The following is a 21006-nucleotide window of genomic DNA, read 5'->3' as shown; positions in this document are numbered from 1 at the left end:
GTCTTGAACTCCCAAACTCAGGTGATCCACCTGCCTTGGCCTCCCAAAGTGCTGGGATTACAGGCATGAGTCACGCCCAGTCATCCCTTACCTTTAAAACAGCAAATTATACAACTCCCAGACCTTTATCTCTGAATCTGTGCCTGTTTATGTTGGATGCAAATCATATATTGATTGGCTGCTTTATTTCTTCCTCTGCCACTTTCGCTTCTTTTCTTTTGGGATATTTGCTTTTTTTTACTTATTGACTTTCAAAACTGTTTGCTGGTTAAGGAATCTAACTCATAGACTGTGCCATATGTTAGAAATATTTTTCCCTGATATGTTATTTGTATTTTGACTTACATTTATGGTACATTTGCCACATAAAAACTTAAATTGATGTCTATTTAGATTTTTCACTGTTTTTCTCTTTTAGTTTTCAGGTTTATGTTTGCTTAGAAAGGTTTTCTTCACTTCAGAATCAGAGTCAAATAATGTAAAAATTTTCATTTAGATGTTGGGAAGCTTAGAAACCCATACCAGACTGGCCAAATAGAGTGGCATATTGAGATTTATCCTGAGACTTTAGTTTCTAATGCAACAAATTCATTGGGATCACTTATAAAAAAGGCTTTTACTCTATTAATCTTTACTAGAATGGATTTTTAAAACTTATTGTTTTTTATTTTTGCTTCTCATTACAGGAGTTCTTTGAATGTAGCTTCCCTGAATGTCCATTCGTTCATTAGTTATTGAGTTCTTATAGTGGATGACATCTTGCTGGACTATATGCTTCATAGGATTTAAAAAAATGAATATGAAAGCTTCTCAAACCTCATTAATTACATCCAGTAGAAGGAGGCATCTGGAGACAAAACCCAGAGATCAAGGCAGAATGGAGCTATTCTCTTGAGAGTAGCTGAGAGAAGGGTGACATCACATACGGTTGTGAGGTCAGGGAAGAGTTTTGCATTAAAGTGACATGAGCCTTGAGATGGACCTTGATGAAATGGTTGGATTTCAATGGGCATGGATTTTAGAAAAAAGGTTTAGGAAATAGGCATCTGTGATTAGAAACCTATGAATGTGTTCTGGAAAGAGTGAGCAGTCCACTTTGCTGGTGTCTGGAGAACTCGCAGGGGTACAATGAGTGAGGAGTCCAGAGTAGGGCTGAGGGCATCTTGGGAAAGGCCTTGGCGAACTTTGCTCTCCACTTGACAAGGAATAAGAGGCATTCACATTTTTGGAGCAATAATGGATGGGATAGATTAGAAGCATGAAATATTTGAAGGCAGAAAGTCCCATCGCTAACTGTAGTTTTCCTGGGGCAAAGATGTAACATGCTTTATTTGGGGTAGTACTGGAAATGAGGAAAAACGGACCTGAACAATATTCTCAGTTTATAATCTATGGGAGGGTACTCGGGCTGAGGGAAAGAAAAAGGTTAAAAATGACCAATATTTCTAGCCTTCATTTGGCTCACACTCTTAACATGCATTGAGTGTTTGCTTTGTGCCCACACTGCGCTGGGTGCTTGGACTAGAGGAGTTGGCATGAGACAGGGTCCCTGCTCTCAAGGGGCCACAAACAACAATCAGGCCAGGATGATGGCAGGCACAAGGAAACCGTGAATAAAAATTATGGAGAAATTAAGAAGAAGAGCTTATTTGATGGGGATCCCTGATAAGTTTGATTTTATGCCTTAAAACTTCAACTCTTACTTCAGATAATTATCAATTTAATTATTCCTGGTGGTATTCTTTTTCTCTCTTCACTCGGGTATACTGTGGAGTGATACAGGAAAATAAATTGTTATTTCAGTTTTAAATAGTCTGCAAAGTTGGAAAGTACTTCAAAATTTGAGGCTGGTTGGCTTACCCATAATAGGAAAGGGAAGTCTGTCACACTAGTGATTAGAGTAGATCTTTGATCTCTGATGACATCTTAGTTTCTTTACCTGTAAAATAGAGACCTGTCCTAGACCAGTCATTGTACTTGGCTCACAATTTGGTGAGTCATAAATTTGGGAAGGTCTTGCCTGGATATTTCTCTGCGCAGAGCTGCACCAAGGCTGAACATGCACAATGGCTAACTCGTGGCTGGCAGTGGGCAACAGCCGTCAGCTGGGATCCCAGTGGGGGCCACTGACCGAGCATGTAGACCCTTCAGCATGACAATCTCAGGATAGATAGACTCCTCGCATGACAGCTGGCTTGCCCCAGAGCAAGTGCCCCAGAAGAACCAGGTGGAAGCTATGGGGCCTTTCCCTACCTTGCCTTAGAAGTTATGTGGCATTATTCCCTCTCTGTTCCATTGGTTACTCCAAGGAAGGCACCAAAGTCAGCTGAGATTCAGCTCTTTATTATAGGAATGTCAAAAGATTAAAGGTTATGTTTTTAAAACACTACAATGTAGCAGTACCGTCTCACCTCATGAGGTTGTCTTGAAGACTAAATGAAGTAATATATGTACAACTCTTAGAACAACACGTGGCCAAAAGCTATTAACAAAGGTGATGACGGTGGTGGTGGGAGATGAGGATGAGGATGATGATGAGTGACTGCACTGCCTTTCTGCAAAATGCCTCTTGTCACTGGCAGGTTGAATTTTGGAAAGGATGAACCATTGGTTTTACCTAATTTATATTTCTGATAACTATGAAGGGGATTGTTATAGGTTAATTTCCTGAATCTCATCACATTCTAACTAAGAAACCAGGGAGGGGTTGCTATCTGTTGTGTTCCAAGGGAGGCCTGAATATAAACCAAACACTATTAGGAAGGGCAAAACAAGAAAGAGATGGTAGTTCAGCGACGAACAATGACCACTACAGGTTCCTTGTTAAATACTGTTTCTTATACTACATTTCGTCCTTTCATATTATGAAATGGCATTGGAGAAGAAGGCTAAAATTTCCAAAAGCTCAGGGGAAAATAGTGTTACTTTTTCTTTCTTGGAAAATGAAAGACAAAGGAATAAAATTTAAACATTTCTAATAACAACTTTTTTTTCTGAATTGGAGGATAAGTTGTCCAGGGAATAACATGCCTATAGGCACACGAGAACTATTCTAACTTCATCAGTTTGCAGTGGAAATTTTAGAACTATTGGCCACATAAAAAGACTTGGTTATTTTCTTTCTTTCCTTCCTTCCTTCCTTCTTTCTTACTTTCTTTCTCCTTCCTTCCTTCCTTCCTTCCTTCTTTCTTTTCTTTCTTCTTTTCTTTCTTTTCTTTTTTTCTGAGGGAGTTTTGCTCTTGTTGCCCAGGCTAGAGTGCAATGCTGCAATCTCAGCTCACCACAACCTCTGCTTCCTGGGTTCAAGTGATTCTCCTGCCTCAGCCTCCCGAGTAGCTGGGATTACAGGCATGTGCCACCACACCCGGCTAATTTTGTATTTTTAATAGAGAGGGGGTTTCACCATGTTGGTCAGGCTGGTCTCGAACTCCTGACCTCAGGTGATCTGCCTGCCTCAGCCTCCCAAAGTGCTGGGATTACAGGTATGAGCCACCGCCCCCAGCCAAGACCTGGTTATTTTCAAAGCTTCCAAAAAATGGAGTAAAATTCTAATGCCATTTAAGTGGACGTATTAATAAATCAGGAAAGAGAGTTTGGTTATAAGAGCTGAAACTCTTGGCATCTGTGTCAGAACTCAGTATTTCCTCTCCTAAAATGGATAGAAACTCACCAACTTGCTGCCTACCCTCTCCCACAGCACCATTCCCCATAGAAAAATGCACACATGCTTGGGTCCCAGGAGGAGTCAAGCCAAACTCAGATGATCTCCTAGACCCCATTTTACTTCCAACTGGCAGGAATAACAGGAATGGTGAATATCAATTCTCTTCTCAAGAACTTACCCCCAGGGCAGGCGCAGTGGCTCACACCTATAATCCCAGCACTTTGAGAGGCCAAGGTGGGTGAATTGCCTGAGGTCAGGAGTTCGAGACCAGTCTGGCCAACACGGTGAAGCCCTGTCTCTACTAAAAATGCAAAAAAATTAGCTGAGTGTGGTGGCATGCATGGGTAATCCCAACTACTTGGGAGGCTGAGGGAGGAGAATTGCTGGAACCCAGGAGGTGGAGGTTGCAGTGAGCCATCTCACCACTGCATTCCAGCCTGGGCAGCAGAGTGAGACTCAGTCTCAAAAAAAAGAACTTACCCCAAATACTGAAATTGTATCTTCTAGCTGCCTCATTACTGGTTGTGAAAACATCACCAAAGATCTCACACAGTTCAAGTAGCTATGAGTCATTCTCTTTAAGAATTATTACTAATGACCTAATTGTTTTCCCTGGGCAGAAATAGCAAAACTTCTAAAAGACTTCAAAGTCAACCACTACTCTCTATAGTACAAACAGATGCAATAAGCAGATATCTTAAAAATCTAAAGCTTGATGAAATGATTATGTATTATGAAATTACACTGTAATTTTACACCTACATATTTTCCTCAGCACTCAGCTTAGCATCCCTCAAATTGGCTTCCAAACTTTGACATTCTTTCTAAAAGAAAATTGACTTCTTTCTCAAAAGAAGTTTGGGGACTAGCCCTACTCCCACTCAGGGTACACATTCTCTGTCCCATCAAATCGCAAATAGACACAAAGTTACAGTATTCCAGTTATTGTAATATAGAAAATTAGTTACAGAAGCAGCAAACCTTTTTTTCTTTCAAAGGCTCTTTCCTTTGAATCCAGCCTTGCACACATCATAGAAGCCAGAGAGATGTTGATGGATCTGTCAAGTTTATAATAAAAAATAACAGAGAAGTCCTCAGGTAACCGAAGGTGATTCGGCCCACATGTGGAAGGGAAACGAATGATAGAGTGGAGGAGAGCTTTTCACACATGCCCCTTTTTTCCTCCTTCACATTGCTGAGGAAGGTCAATCCTACCTAGGTGCTTCTAGAAACAAACACCTGCTGGCAGCGAGGCTCAAGGTACCGAGGCTTGACAAGCAGTAGCAGAGGAGCACTGCCTGGGAGGGGATTGAGCAGATGGCTGGGATCATCATCGTCCCCATCCTCCCTGTTCGCCAAGGGATAGGTCATTACAACTGAGGGAGACTATATTTCTGGGAGCACAGATGATTCCCCCAGAGGCTCTTTTCCCTCACCCTTCTACCACCTGAACCCATTGGGACCTGCACAAGTTAGGGCCTTGCCTGTATCCACTTCTCCAAAGATCCAAGACCAGCCTAAGCAGTTAATATGCCTACGGAAATACGAACTCATTTGAAAAATAAACAAGACTGCTTTGGAGGCAACTGCTACAAAAGAACAATAATGGATGGAATGGCTAAAACCTGATGAAACATAATTAGTGAAGCGGACATACGAGGTGTTCAATAGACATATAAAATATTCCCCAAAGATAAAGAAGGATGTTGGAAATATGACATGAAACATGAAGCCTTAAAAAGGAGTCGAATGGAAAATCAAAGAATACAAAGTATAATTTTTTTTTAAGTTTCAGTAAATGCATTGAGTACCAAATGGATTCAGCTGAAAAACCAATTAGTGAGCCAGAAGATCTCAGAAATTCTCAGAGGACATCAGCAACAGTCAGAGAGAGAGAGACAAAACTTAAAAGATAAGTGAAGCAATATGAAGAATAGCATTTTTTGGATCGACATTCATATAAAAAGAATCCCAGTAGGAAAGAAAATAATCAATAGAAGAATGAAAGGAAACATATGAGAGAATGATTGAGAACTTCCCAGAAAAAGGAAAATATATAAAACCTTGGATGGATAGGCTCATAGAGTGTAAAACACAGGATAGAAAAAAAGATGAGGGGCATATCTCAATAGGTTGTAATAAAATTTATGTAAGACAATGATAGAGATAAAATTCTAAGAGCAAGTCAATTATTAAAGGATAAGAACTAGATTGATCTCAGATTTCTCAATAGAACACATAATACAAGAGGCTATTAAGTAATAATTTCAAAATGTGGAACCAAGAATATGAAATAAAACCATTATTTAAATGGGACTATGAGACCTGGAAATACTTAAAAGATTTATCATGCACGAGCTTCTTGGGAACATTCTTAGAGGAAGTATTTCAACAAGATGAAAAATGTAGGAAGAGAGTATGAGCTGTGTCACAGAGTATGCAAATAAACCTTAGCAAATTTTTTACTGTTGATGAAATAGAGAACTTACCAATAAACAACAGAAATATACACACACACACACACACACACACACACACACACATATATACACACACACACGTATGTATATATATTTGAGATAGTCTTGCTCTGTCACCAGACTGGAGTGCAGTGGTGGGATCTTGGCTCACTCCAGTCTCTGCCTCCTGGGTTCAAGCGATTCTCTTGCCTCAACTTCCCAAGTAGCTGGGATCATAGGCACATGCCACCACATCCAGCTAATTTTTGTGTGTGTGTATTTTTAGTAGAGATGGGGTTTTACCATGTTGGCCAGGATGGTCTTGATCTCCTGACCTTGTGATCTGCCCACCTCAGCCTCCCAAAGAGCTGCAATTACAGGTGAGCCACTATGCCCGGCCAAAAATATATCTTAATAAAAATCTAGAACTAAAATATAGCCTCAAAATATATATCAATTTATTGCTTCAGGCGTGGGATAGAGGTAGAATGATAGTGAGGTGAAAATATATTAAGGCACTTTTCTTCTTGTTTGAGAGAAAGATATAGAAATTGAAAAGCTCAGCAAATTTATATGAAAAAACATAAATATGGTCTTACAAAGAAAACTACCAGAAGACGAAAATATAGTGTATAATTTTTAGACCAATAGAAGAAGATTTGATCCACCTAATAGAAAGTGGGAAAAGAGAAAAATAAAATAAAATATTTAAAAAGTAAGGGAGGCAGGTGGATCACGAGGTCAAGAGATCGAGACCATCCTGGTCAACATGGTGAAACCCCATCTCTACTAAGAATACAAACAATGAGCTGGGCATGGTGGCGTGTGCCTGTAATCCCAGCTACTAAGGAGGCTGAGGCAGGAGAATTGCCTGAACCCAGGAGGCGGAGGTTGCGGTGAGCCGAGATTGTGCCATTGCACTCCAGCCTGGGTAACATGAGCGAAACTCCGTCTCAAAAAAAAAAAAGTAAGGGAGGATTCCTGGTCTGGGAAAAAAGGGCATGGACCCATTTCTCTCTGCTTCTTCCCACTAATGCAATACTAAATCCTCAACATAATGCAGGAGCTAATCGAATGAGAACTCTAAAAGACAGTGAGAGAATAGTAATCTGGCTTAGGACTGTAGGACTAGAAGGAAAACATAGCTTCAGGGCTTCCTGCGTACCTACCTCATCAAGGAAGATGACCTAGACCTGGGTTCCCTGACATTCAACCAAGCAACCAAAGGCAGCTCAACTAGGTTTGGTCCTGCCCTGGATTGGGAGCCCTGCTAACAAAAAGCAGCCAGAGGAGTTCTCTCCTTCTCTGCTGGCCTCCAACTCCCTCCCTCTCCCAGAGACACCTGGCCAGCCAGGAGTCACTGGCAAGAGGGACACTGCCACAACAGATGTCCACCTTGGGAAGGGTTCTCCTCTCCCCTCCCTGCCCCACCAAGGGCAAGGGGATTTCTGCCACATTAGATACCCAACCAGGGAAGTCTTCTTGTCCTCCAAAGCCTGAGACTACACCACCATCAAGAGACATTCAGACCTGACCTGGGGGTAGGCCCCTTCTGTCCCTTCAGCTAGCACCATCAGGGACCAATGGAAGTTCTCATAGAGCCAGATGAATCAAGCAGGCAAACAACAACAAAACAACCAACTCCAAAACAAAACTCAAAGCCAAACAAACAAAAAAACCACACTGCAAGGCTTCAAAAATAAAAATTCCACTGGAACCACAGCCTATAGAAAAGTAGGACAGGATCTGCATGATAAAACTTAAACAGAATTCCCTCATAAAATAAAAGATTTAAATAGAACTCAACGATTTTTTTTTAACATAATGGCCGATGTGCCCAAGATATAATTAGGAACCATTCATCATAATCAAAACCAAGGAAAACACAGCTTGAATGAGGAAAGGCAGTCAACTGATACTAGCATGGAGATGAATCAGATGTTGGAATTATGTGACAATAATTGTATACAGTCATGAAAATGCTTTAATAAGCTATTACAACAAATGAAAAAATCAGAAAAGGTCAGCAAAGATATAAAAATTTTTTAAAAAACCAGATGTCAATTAGAGAACTGAAAATACGAAAGCAGAAATAAGAATCTCATTGCACAGGCTTAAAGGTAGAGTGAAGGTGACAGAGGATAGATTCCATGAAATTGAGAACAGATTAATAGAATTTACCCAATCTGAACAAGAAACAATAGACTGAAAAAAAAACTGACAGAGCCTTGAGCTCTGTAGGACATAGCAAAAGATAAACCATTTATATCACTGAATTTTAAAAGGAGAAAAGGAGAGTGGGGCTAAAGAATATTTGAAGAAACAATGGCTAAAAACTCCCTGAATTTGGTGAAAGGCACAAGCCTACAGATTCAAGAAGCTACACAAATCCCCAGGAGAATAAATAAAACTAAATCCACACTAAGACACATAAGAATTGAGCTTCTAAAACCTAAAGACAAGAAAAAGTTTTTGAGAACACCCAGAGATAAATAAATGATTTATTACCTATAGGGAAACAACAATTTCAATAACAGTGAATTTATCACTTGAAACTATGGAAACCAGAAAGAAGTGGCACAATTATCAAATACAACAACAACAACAAAAACCTGTCAACCTAGAATGCTACATCCAGCAAAATTATTCTTTAAGAATGAAGAGGAAATAAAGATACTCCCAGATGAAGAAAACTACATGTATTTGTTGTTAGCAGATTAAAGATTAGCTAGACAAAATTCTCTTGGAGCTACAGAAAGAGATATAGAAAAATGGAAAGAGTAGAATTACAGTAGACTATCCTTTACCTAATGAGTTTTATATAGTGTATTATGGTGATTGAAACAAATTAATTGTAATGTCATCCGAAACTTAAGACAATAATATTTTATTTTATTTTTGAGATGGAGTCTCATTCTGTCACCCAGGCTGGAGTGCAGTGGCATGATCTGAGTTTACTGAAACCTCTGCCTCCCATGTTCAAGTGATTATCCTGTCTCAGCCTACCAAGTAGCTAGAAGTACAGGTATGTGCCACTGTGTCCAACTAAATTTTGTATTTTTAGTAGAGATGGGGTTTCACCATATTGGTTGGGCTGGTCTCAAACTCCTGACCTTGGGTGATCCGTCTGCCTTAGCCTCCCAAAGTGCTGGGATTACAGATATAAGCCACTGAACCCAACCAGACAATAATATTTTAAAGTGCAAAAGGTAAAGAGACTGAAATGGAAGGCAGGTTTATTTGCATACTTAAAGTAGTGAGATATTGGTGCCAGTTGATGGTAATGCCACCTGCATATTATAATACACAGAGCAATTATTATGCAAACTATACAAAGAGATATGATCCAACATACTATAAATAAATTAAAATGAAATCCTAAAAAATAGATCCACAAAAATATGCTCAAATGATCTTTGGCAAAGGTATAAAGGTAATTAAATGAAGGAACAATGTAATTTTTAACAAATGGAGCTGGAGCTACTGAACTCATTGACAAAAGATGAACTCAAACTAAGTTTCATAATTCATACAAAAATTAACCTAAAATGGATCAAGGACCTAACTGTAAAATATAAAACTATAAAACTTTTAGGAAAAAAAAAATAGGAGTCAGTCATTGAGACCTAAGACAAGGCAAAGATTTCTAAGACTTGACACTAGAAGCACAATCAAGTAAAAGGAAAGGTTGATAGGCTGAAACTTCTTTGAAGTAAAACCTTTTGCTCTGTAAAGTTTCATGTGAAGAGAATGAGAAGACAAGCTAGAGACTGGTAGACATATTTGTAACCATTTTTCATGTGTATCTGAAAAATTATTAGTATCTATAATGTATAAAGTCTCAAAAGCCAACACTAAAAAATATAAATTCAAGTAGAAAAGAGGCAAAGACATAACACATACCACACTGAAGAGGCTATATAGATGGCAAAGAAGCACATGAAAAGATAGTCAACATCATTAGACATGAAGGTAATGGAAATGGAAACCACAATGAGATAACATTACATACCTCTCAGAATGGTAAAAACAAAAAAAATGTAACACCGAATATTGGTGAGGATGCAAAGAAACAAGATCACTCATGCATTGCTGATAAGAACACAAATGGTATGGCCACTCTGAAAAACAGTTGGGCAGTTTCTTACAAAACAGAACATGTAAGTATGATACAACTCAGCAATTGCACTGTTGGACAATTATTTCAGAAAAATGAAAATTTTAATTTTATGCAAATGCCTGTGCACAGATGTTTATAGTATCTTTTATTCATAATATACCCATATTAGGAATATCTGAAATGTCTTTCTGTGGGTGAATGGTTAAACACACTGTGGTACATACATAGCATGGAATAGTACTCAGCAGTTAAAAGGAAATAAACAATTGATACACAAATCTTCAGGAAATTATACTGAGCCAAAAAAAAAAAAAGCAAATCCCTAAAGGTATTTACTTTATGATTCTGTTTATATACTATTTTTGAGATGACAACATTTTAAAAAGGGGTAACAGACTTAGTGGTCTCCAGGAACTAGGGAGGGGGAGGATAGGGCATAGGTGGGTGTGGTTACAGAAGGGGACACAGAGATTCATGTGATAATTGAATTGTTCTGAATCTTGAATGTGGTAGGGGATACCTGAACCTACACAAGTGATAAAATTGTATAAAACTATGAACACACACACACAATGGGAACTCTGACAATGATCAGTGGATTTCATCAATGTCAGTACTCTGGTATGATATTGTACTATTGTTTTGCAAAGTGTTGTTATTATTAAGAATTGGGTATAGGTACATGAGATCTCTCTATATTTTTTCTTGCAATTGTATGTGAATTTAATAAAAAGAAAAAAGATAGAAAAAAGTAGTGAATTTTTAAAATTGAAAAACTAGGCTAAAATCAATGAGAAAACACCAGTAATTTCACAGTAATTACAATTATTGAGACTACATGGGTTAAGACCAGCAATTCAAAGACAAAATCTTAGAATGGGTTTCATACAATTCAGCAAATGTTTTGTGTAGGTGTCATTTTTAAAATATGCAAATAGACTGAAAACATAGAATAGTAAAAAGATAAGCTGGGTAAAATGGAACTAAAAGAGTGTTGGAATAACCATGTTAATATCAGAGAAAATAGACTTTAAGGCTAAAATATCATATAAACAATGAAAATTGTCATCTATAGAAAAGAAGCAGTTAGAAAATTTAATGATTGGAACCCCTAGGTATCTAAAATCATAGTCTGAGACTCATAAAACAACCAATAAAACTGTGGGATGAAATGGAAGAGTCAAGAATTATAGTTGGAAATTTAAAACACTCATTTCTGAAACTCACAGATGAAGCACACAACAAAAAAAATAAAAATTTTAATGACATAATATACCTTCGCTTTACACTCAGTGAACACAATGCTCATTTGTGGACACATATGGAAAATTTACAACAATCAATGAAGTACTAGGTGATAGAAGAAGCCTCAGTTAATTTTACACAGTTAATTCTGAACCAGTATGCAATAAAATTAGATATTAATCTAACAAAAAGGGAGGTGAGAAAAAATTCTTCTGTTTAGAAACTGAAAAGCATACCACTATACAGCCCTTGAATTAACAAGGAAAACATTAAGAAAGACACGAAAAAGCTGTCTGTAAAATCTGCTGGACAATAATGCTGTAAATTCTAAAAATAAATATAAAGCAATTACAGAAAAATATTATGAACTGATGGTTTTATGATAGGCCCATAGATGTTTGTTAAATTATTTTTGGTATTTTTCTGTATATTTAAAATATTTAATAATTAAAAATTTAAATAAACATATATTGAACATGGTTAAAGTATTATTCAGACAAAAATTAAGAGCTTTAAATATATTTATTATAACATTAAAATATCAAGAGAGGAAAATAAGAAAAAGAAAACAAGTGAGTTAAGTGTTTATCAGAAGCTAATAAAAATTAAGATAATCCAAATGATGGGGAAAATGGAAATATAAAGATAGGAACAAATCAATAAAATAGTGCACAAAAATCAATGTGAAGATTAACAAAGCAAAAATTTGTTCTTTGAAGAGGTTAATAAGATAGCAAACCTTTGATAAGACTAAATAAGATAAATCAGAAAAAGAATAAGTAAAACATATGCCTAAAAGGAGATCTATAAACAAGTAACTTTTAAAATCGTTTTTAAAATTATGAACAAACATGTAACAATACATTGGAAATTCATTAGAAAGTGGATTAATTGGATGGGCGTGGAGGCTCACGCCTGTAATCCAGGCACTTTGGAGGCCACCAAAATGGGCAGATCACCTGAGGTCGGGAATTCAAGAAAGTGGATTAATTTAGACGGTGTCTGGTGGCTCACACCTGTAATTCCAGCCCTTTGGGAAGCTGAGGTGGGTGGATCACCCATGAGGTCAGGAGATTGAGATCGTCCTGGCCAACATGGTGAAACCTCATCTCTACTGAAAAAACAAACAAACAAGCTGGATGTGGTGATGTGTGCCTGTAATCCCAGCTACTCGGGAGGCTGAGGCATGAAAATTGCTTGAATCCCGGAAGCAAAAGTTGCAGTGAGCTGAGATCGTGCCACTGCACTCCAGCCTGGTGACAGAGCAAGACTCTGTCTTAAAAAAAAAAAAGAAAGAAAAGAAAATAGATTAATTTATATAAAGGTTATATAAAATATTTAAATGGATGGAAGAATAAATGGAAAAATTGAATAGAGTGTAAAGGTTAAAGATATTGAAGTGGTAATAAAATGGCTCCTCCAACAAAACCCTTGGGAAAAGGATAGGGAACCCAAGAAAGGAATAAACAGGCAATGAATATGAAAGATAATGCACAGAAGAAAGTCTGAGTGGCTATGAAATGATCCTAGTGGAGAAACGCAACTTCAGACAAGATCCCACCTTTTACCTATTAGATTGGCTAAAATTAGGAAAATGAAAATACCAAAGTGCCCCCAAATAAGGACTGCTGTTTCCAATGTGCATCAGACCCCATTCCTGTACTTCTGCTCCAGTGCATCTCAGAAAATCTGTTCCCTCTCTCACTCTCCTTCCCTCCCTTCCTTCCCTTTTTATTTTCTTCCTTTCCTTCCTTCATCCTTTTCTTATTATATTTTTTCTCTTTTTGTTATTTTAGATTGGCATAGACATAAAATACATACATCACAAATGTACAACTTGATGAATTTTCACTAAATGAATTCATGAAACCATCACCATCAAGAAATAAATTGCTTCTTGTACATGAGAAGTCCCATTATGCCTCTCCCATTGTCAATCACCACGCCTAGCCTATTTTACTTGGATTTTTGAAGAAAGTTCAGAATGGTTGCATAATTCTAGATTGGCAGTTAATTTCTTTCAGCATTTTAAAGATGTTTGATTGTCTTCTACCATTCACTGTTTCTGTCACCCATACTTTTCTTCCCTTGAAGTTAATGTGCCTTTCTTTTCTCTCACTGCTTTTAAGAGTTTCATTCTGTCTTTGGTGTTTAGAAGTTTCATTATGATGGGCCTAGGTGTGTGTTTTCTTTGATCTTTTCCTATTTTGAGTTGTAGTACTTCCGAAATGTGTGGTTTGATGTTCATTGTCAATACATGATATTCTTTGCTGATAATCTCTTCTAATATTACTTCTGCCTAATTCCTTGTTTTTCCTTCTGATCTCATTTATGGATGTTGGCTTTGGGAGAATCCATATGTCTAAAAAAAATAGGAAACATGTTGGAGAATGTTGATGGAGAACTGGAATACATAAAAGAAAATCAAATTAAAAGTAACTGAAATTTAGAATACAACAGTGGATTGAATAGCAGAGTAGAGACAGTAGGAGGAATGATTATTAAATGGAAGTTAAGTCTATAGAAAATATCTAGCATGAAGCTGTCTGGATGGATGAAAATATATATTTTCATTGGCAATTCCTAATTTTTGGCTTTCCAAAAAAATCAAAATTTTTGTCAACATTGAATTTACATTTCTTACAGTTTCAGTGTGCCTGAGCTGATGGGTTGATGATATGTGCTCCATATACAGGGATATGTCTTCCTAACTAGCCAGGGTCACTCCTTTCTATTGTCTTCTACCACTGAAGCTGAATATTAGTTGTTATGCTTTGTATCATCCCTTCCCTGCTTTGCACATTTACATTGTATGCTGGGCATCGTATGTATTTAAATTCATGATCCATGTTGAAGATGGTATAAAGATACCAAAAAATGTGAAAGAGATTTGGAACTGGGTAGTAGGCAGAGGTTGGAACGGTTTGGAGGGCTCAGAAGAAGACAGGAAGATGTGAGAAAGTTTGGAATTTCCTAGAGACTTGTTGAATGGCTTTAATCAAAATGCTGATAGTGATATGGACAATGAAGTCCGGGCTGAGGTGGTGTCAGAGATGAGGAACTTGTTAGAAATTTGAATAAAGGTGACTCTTGTTTTGCTTTAGTAAAGAGATGGGCAGCCTTTTGCCCCAGCCCTAGAGATCTACAGAACTTTGAACTTGAGAGACTGATTTAGGGTATCTAGTCGAAGAAAGGCCTAAGCAGCAAAGCATTCAAGAAATGACTTGGGTCCTCTTAAAAGAATTTATTTTTATGCATTCACAAAGAGATGATTTGCAATTGGAACTTATGTTAAAAAGGGAAGCAGGGCATAACATTTAAGAAAATTTGCAGCCTGATGATGCAATAGAAAAAATTCCATTTTCTGAGGTGAAATTAAAGCTTGCTGCAGAAATTTACATAAGTAACAAGCAGCCAAATGTTAATCCCCAAGACAATGGGGAAAATGTTTCCAGGGCCTGTCAGAGGTCTTCATGGCAGCCCATCCCACCACAGGCCTGGAGACCTATGAGGAAAAAACAGTTTCTTGGGCTGGGCCCAGGGCCTTGCTGCTTTATGCATCCTCAGGATTTGGTGCCTGTGTCCCAGCCATGGCTAAAGTGGCCATTGTACAGCTCAGTCTGTTGCTTCAGAGGGTGCAAGCCTGAAGCCTTGGCAGCTTACATGTGGTGTTGGACCCGTGGGTACACAGAAGTCAAGAATTGAGGTTTGGGAACCTGTGCCTAGATTTCAGAGGATGTCTGGAAATGCCTGGATGTCCAGGCAGAAGTTTGCTGCAGGGATGGAGCACTCATGGAGAACCTCTGCTAGGGCAGTGTGGAAGGAAAATGTGGGGTTGGAGCCCCCACACAGAGTCCCTGCTGGGGCACTGCCTAGTGGAGCTGTGAGAAGAGGGCCACCATCCTCCAAACCCCAGAATAGTAGATCCACTAATAGCTTGCACCATGCACCTGGAAAAGCTGCAGATACTTAGTGCCAGCCTGTGAAAGCAGCTGGGAAGGGGACTATGCCCTGCAAAGCCATAGGGGTAGAACTGTCCAAGAACATAGGAATCCACCTCTTGCATCAGCATGACCTGGATGTGAGACATGGAGTCAAAGGAGCTTTCAGAGCTTTAGGATTTGACTGCCTGGCTGGATTTTAGAGTTGCATGAGGCCTTGTAGCCCCTTTGTTTTGGCCAATTTCTCCCATTTGGGATGGGAGCATTTATCCAATGTCTGTATCCCCATTGTATCTTGGAACTAACTAACTTGTTTTTTATTTTACAGGGCTCCTAGATGAAAGAGACTTGACTTATCTCAAGTCTCTTTCTTATTTTACAAGGTTTCTAGATGAATGAGACTTTGGACTTGGAATTTTTGGCTAATGCTGGAATGAATTTAGACTTTGGGGAACTGTTGTAAAGGCATGATTGGTTTTGAAATTTGAAAGGGACATGAGATTTGGGAGGGGCCAGTGGTGAACTAATGTGGTTAGGCTTTGTGTCCCCACCGTATTTCATCTTGGATCAAGATCCCCATAATCCCCAAATGTCAAGGGAGACCAGGTGGAGGTAACTGAGTCATGGGGACAGTTTCCCAGTGCTGTTCTCAGGATAGTGAGATCTCACGAGATCTCATGGTTTTACCAGGGGCTCTTTCTCTTTTTGCTCTGCACTTCTCTTTCTTGCCACCATGTGAAGAAGGTGCCTTGCTTCCCCTTCACCTTCTGCCATGAATAAGTTTCCTAACGCCTCCCCAGCTACGCTGAACTTTGGGTCAGTTAAACCTCTTTCCTTTATAAAAACAGTCTTGGGTAGTTCTTTATAGCAGTATGAAAACAGACTAATAAAATACAGTCTAGCAATAGAGTGGAGAACAACGTAGTTATAAGCCCTACCCTCAGGGGGAAAAAAACCCAATAATCACATAAATAATTGGAACTGTGATAAATACTCCGAAATAAAAGTAAAAAATGCTAAGAGACCCATCATATTTTCCAGTTGGAAGGCAGATAATGTTTCCCCCTAAAAGGTTATTTAAGCCGAGTTCTGAAGATAACATGATTTACTCAGATGAAGGCCTGGGTATATGTGTGTTGGTGGGAAATGGATGGAGAGAAATGATCTAACTTGGAAGAGTTGGTCAGGCCTGAGGAGTCAAAGCAAGCCAGTAGGGCTGAAAACGGTTATGAGCAGAAGCCGTGTCGTACTGGTTGCTGAGTTTCGAAAAATACATAGGATTTTGGATGCCTTTGCAGACCAAGCAGCCAAGGACCAGCACGTTTCATGGTAACTTGATGGTGTACAAATCTGGTCCCTCTGATGACTCTTCTAGTTGAAATAATTCATCACTGAGAATTTAAGTCATGAATTAGAAGATGACTAGCTGACATTTAGCCAGATAGACAAGCTATTGACTTGGTATGATGAAATATCACTGAGTTCATTTTTATGCCTTTGTTTCCTCTCTGTCTCAGCTGCAAGTGTCCACTGCTTGGAAAAGTGTGGGAAGCTGACTTGGAAGCTTGTCGATTGCTTATCCAGAGGCTACAACTCCATGAAGCCAAGGGCAGCCTGTCTGTAGAAGATGAGGGGCAGATGGATGACCTAGTGGGAGCTGTCTGTTCAGCGGCTCCTCCCATTCCCCCTAGGCTCCACTCTGAGGATGAGAGGAAGACCCCTTTGCAGGCCCTGGAAGAATGGAAGGGTCACCTGAACCCCTCTCTGCACTGGGCTGGAGGCGAACAGAAAGAGGTCTGTCCTTTCCACATGGTGTCCAGAGGGGACCCTATTCTAAGGGGTGCTTTGGGACCATGCTCCAAATAGAAACAATTAATATTGGGAGGGCTTCCCATTGAGCTATATAAGCTTTTAAAAGTTTCAATAACTCTTGAATATGATTACAAAAAAATGTAGAATTTTTGTAGAAGTTTGAAATACAGAAGAGCAAAAAAACCCAGCTTTTGGCATATATAGTTCCACTTTCATTCTAATTTAGTGGCTAGAATTAGAATATGCAGTCTAATATAGAATTACCATATATAGCATTATATATGTCATATATATGACAGTTATATACACTATAGAGTATATATGCCATAATGACATTAAATATATATACTATAAATTATATGTCATGTGCCATATGTGATATTTAATTATATATTTAGAATCTATATATTACAATACGTTGTTATTTATTTGAATGAAACATTCAAATATATGTATATATCCCATTAATTCTTTTTACCAAAACCAGATCATAATGAATGCTTATCATGTTCTTCTTTCATATGCACAACTAAAGTTTGGCCTGAGATCTATGTATTACAAATTAAAATATTATTTTATTTAACTTTCTTTTTTTCTACCCTCTTTCCCCTCTCCCTTCCCCTTCCTCTCCTTACTTTTGCCCTCCCACCCTAACAAGAGTCTTTTCCATAAAAAGCCCCTAGGAAGTTTTTCCTGATTTCAGTGCCATGACCTGAGGCTTCAGAGCTCTTTGTCAATCCAGGTTCCCAGGTGTTCTAAGTGTGAAAAGGGAAAAGCATTTAGAGGCTGGAGGAACATGACACATGGCCTTCAAGTCTGATGGTTGATGTTAGGTGTTGGCTGTGCCTCCTTTCTGGGTCTTTGCCAAGACTCACCACTGGTGGGTGGGGAAATTGCCACCTCCCCAGGCCCGCCCTGGCAGCCTCACATCTCATCTACAGGATGATGGCCTTCACAGAGCAGACACTTGTGTTCTTAGTCACTGCCTCTGGACTGCTTGGAAAATTGATCCTTAATCCTATATTTGGATGGCATAGTCTTATAAGATAGCAACCATTGCACTCTGAATCCCTGCTGGCCCAATCACAGGCACTACATTAACTTACAGACATCTGAACTCTTTTTTTAACCCAGGTACTGCAGGTGGGAACCTTCAGGAAAGCCTGGCCTCCAATGCTCTGAGGAGAGGTGTTGAAAACTTACCACCTGCTGCAGGAGGATGGCTTGAAAGAATATTCTGGGGTGGAGGGAATGCCACCTAAGCAAGGATTTCTTGCTGGGTGGAAGAAACTGCAGGTTCTGGGAATGAGTCTTTGAAGGTGTGGCTGGCTTTCCAAAGTGAGCTACCAGGAGCTCAGTGTGGGACTGTGAGAAGCCAAGCCAGGTATGTGATGGGAGTCCCTGGGTCATTGATTCTGCTGGAGGCCAGGACTGATTCAGCAGAGATCCCTTCCTCCTGGAGGGGAGAAAAAAAGTATCTTTTAAAAAATCCATCAAAAGGTTCACAGCTGAGGCACCTATACAGACAGAGTAACAAGAGAAAAATATACAAATTTGTTCAATATAAAATGTATGTGACACAGGAGCCTTCAGAAATGAAAACCCAAAGCAATAGAAACCAGTGTATTTTTGTGCTTAAATTTGATGAATAGCAGGCAGATGTGGAGAAATATTATTGGACAAAAGGTGTATGATGTAAATGGCAATAAACTGGGGGAAGCTTAGTAAGGCCTGCTTGTTCAGATTCTTCACTGCATCCCTGTGTCTTCAGAGATAAGGATATTCCTTTCCTTTGGGCATAGTGTGTACACTTTAAAGATGAGGGTGTTATAATCTACTTTAGAGGAAGGTCAGAGAATTATTTATGGCCTGCTTCAGAAGAGAATGGCTGCAGAAGGTCAGAGAGACTTTCCTGCTTCTGCTGTTCCTCAAATGCCAAGGTGCCATATTTTGGGGCACTGTGCCCCATCACTCTCTTTCAACCTCTCTTTCTCCTTCTCTGCTTTACCAACTGAGCCCTAAGCCTTCCAGGCTCTCTGGGGACTGACTTTCCCAGGCATAGGAGGATTAGTTTTCATCCATATGATTGTAAGCACCTGTCAATTTCACTATCTGGCTATAAGAACACAGAGCTGTATTTGTGGAAAAATAGAAAGCTTAGGGTCAAAGATGAATAAAGAGAAGAGCCTTATCCTAGGTCCTGTGATGGCTGCTGTTTGGGAGTTCCAGGGGGTCCCTAGAGAGCCTTCCAGATCCTCTCCACCAACTGAAATGCTAAGGATGTCCTGTAGTTTATTTGTTGCTTTCTTGGGGGTGGGTGCGTGCTTTAGAGGGGTCTTTATAGCTTTTGCTGCCTTTTGGTATCATTTCCCTGTTCCTGTATCGCAGTGGTGGGTTTATATTTACAGAGAGAGCAGCCATTCTTTGAAGTCATGAGTGTCATGGATTTTAAGATGATGTTTTCTGAAAAGTTCAAAATTATGGGTCCAGAAAAAAGATCCGCTGTTTCCAGGAAAGGGGAAGGGACTCATTTACAAGAGCAACAGAAAGGAATTTGGTGTATGGAAGTTGGGGGCAGGATGATAAAAGTATTCTCTTTCTCAATTGTGGTGGTGGTTTTGTGACTATGCGTATGTCTAAATTCATAACTTCACACCAAAAAGAGTGAATTTTACTGTGTATGACTTTACAAAAAAGATTTAAAAAATGTTTTAGACGTCTACCCATTTAAAAACCAGACTATAGATGTTTGAGTCAGTTGCTTTTGTCTCAGGACTATCAAAAGGCAGTTTGGCCTGCTGGAAAGAGCCCAAGGCTGGAGTCTGAGTTTGCTGTGATCCCCAATTAAGTCTCTTACAGGCCGCATCTCCTCATCTGTTAAGAAAAACACCACCATCTCGATGAGAGGATAATGAAAACTGTCTCAGGAAGCTGTGCTGAAGATTTAAATAAAAGGATGCATCTCAAAATGAGACACACATACATAGTAGGAGCTAATTTGTGTTAACTTGTGTTTCTGTCACTCTTTCTGGCAGTCACAAACATCTAAAATGCTTCTTGTGTGCAGAATGCTAGAACAGCTATTTGTTTGGGAGAGGGTGTTGCATGACTCGGTCTCCAGGCTTAACTTCCCCTCTTGTATAAGGAGTTTGGGGAGCTCGAGATTTTGAAATTTTCCTTTACATGTATAATATACTCTGATTTTTGTCAAGAAGCAGATGTGAGCAATGAGTTAGTGGAGGATATCTAGACAGAGAAAGGTTTAATGAAGCAAAACCTTCCTGTTTATATTCGGGTCTAGGATTTTAGACTACTGAAGGTACAAAAAATGATAGCAAGGCTCTCACTGGGAAGGTGTTTTTGTTTTCCTGCCTGTCTTTTCCAAGGAGTCATTGAAGTCTGGGTACTTTGCATTTATCCTGTGGCTAAAATGTCTATTAGCTTTGCAGCTCTGCGTTGGTTTTGCTTTGGAACTCCCTGCTGGGTCTGACCATGCTATACTGGTTTCTCTACTGAAGCTTGATGCCCTGAAGGCAGTCAATTTCTTTTTGACTTACATCTTTCATGAAAAATTGCTGACTTCTTACAGAGGTCCACAGGGAGATGAGTTTTCAAAGCCTTTTCCATGAGTATCTGGCCAATGTGGTGATGTGCATTCTGGTGACACTTTGTCATCAGAAGGACTTTGTCGTTAATTAACACCTTCCCCGTGTCTACGGTCCTCGCTGGGCTGCTGAGCACCATTCCCCCATTTTACAGCTGGGC

The 21006-nt window shown here is 39.2% G+C and overlaps 1 protein-coding gene across 15 annotated transcripts in view; it reads left to right on the top strand.

The window, feature by feature from the left end:
* DISC1 (DISC1 scaffold protein) overlaps nt 1-21006 on the top strand; it is a 371616-nt gene that overhangs the window by 321725 nt on the left and 28885 nt on the right. For 7 of the 15 annotated variants that reach the window (XR_013530016.1, XM_054248129.2, XM_054248128.2 and 4 more), the window contains one exon: nt 16947-17223. Coding sequence is in view for 9 of the 15 variants with exons in the window: in XM_054248129.2 (XP_054104104.1) it covers nt 16947-17223 (277 nt within the window). In the remaining 6 variants the exon portion in view is untranslated. Of the gene's footprint in view, nt 1-16946; nt 17825-18375; nt 18966-21006 lie in introns of those variants that run through there. The other 8 variants (XR_013530020.1, XR_013530019.1, XR_013530018.1 and 5 more) reach the window with 2 other exon arrangements.

This window comes from Callithrix jacchus, chromosome 19, assembly GCF_049354715.1.
Source record: "Callithrix jacchus isolate 240 chromosome 19, calJac240_pri, whole genome shotgun sequence".
Lineage (NCBI taxonomy): Eukaryota > Metazoa > Chordata > Mammalia > Primates > Cebidae > Callithrix > Callithrix jacchus.
This window is presented reverse-complemented; position numbering and strand designations above follow the sequence as displayed.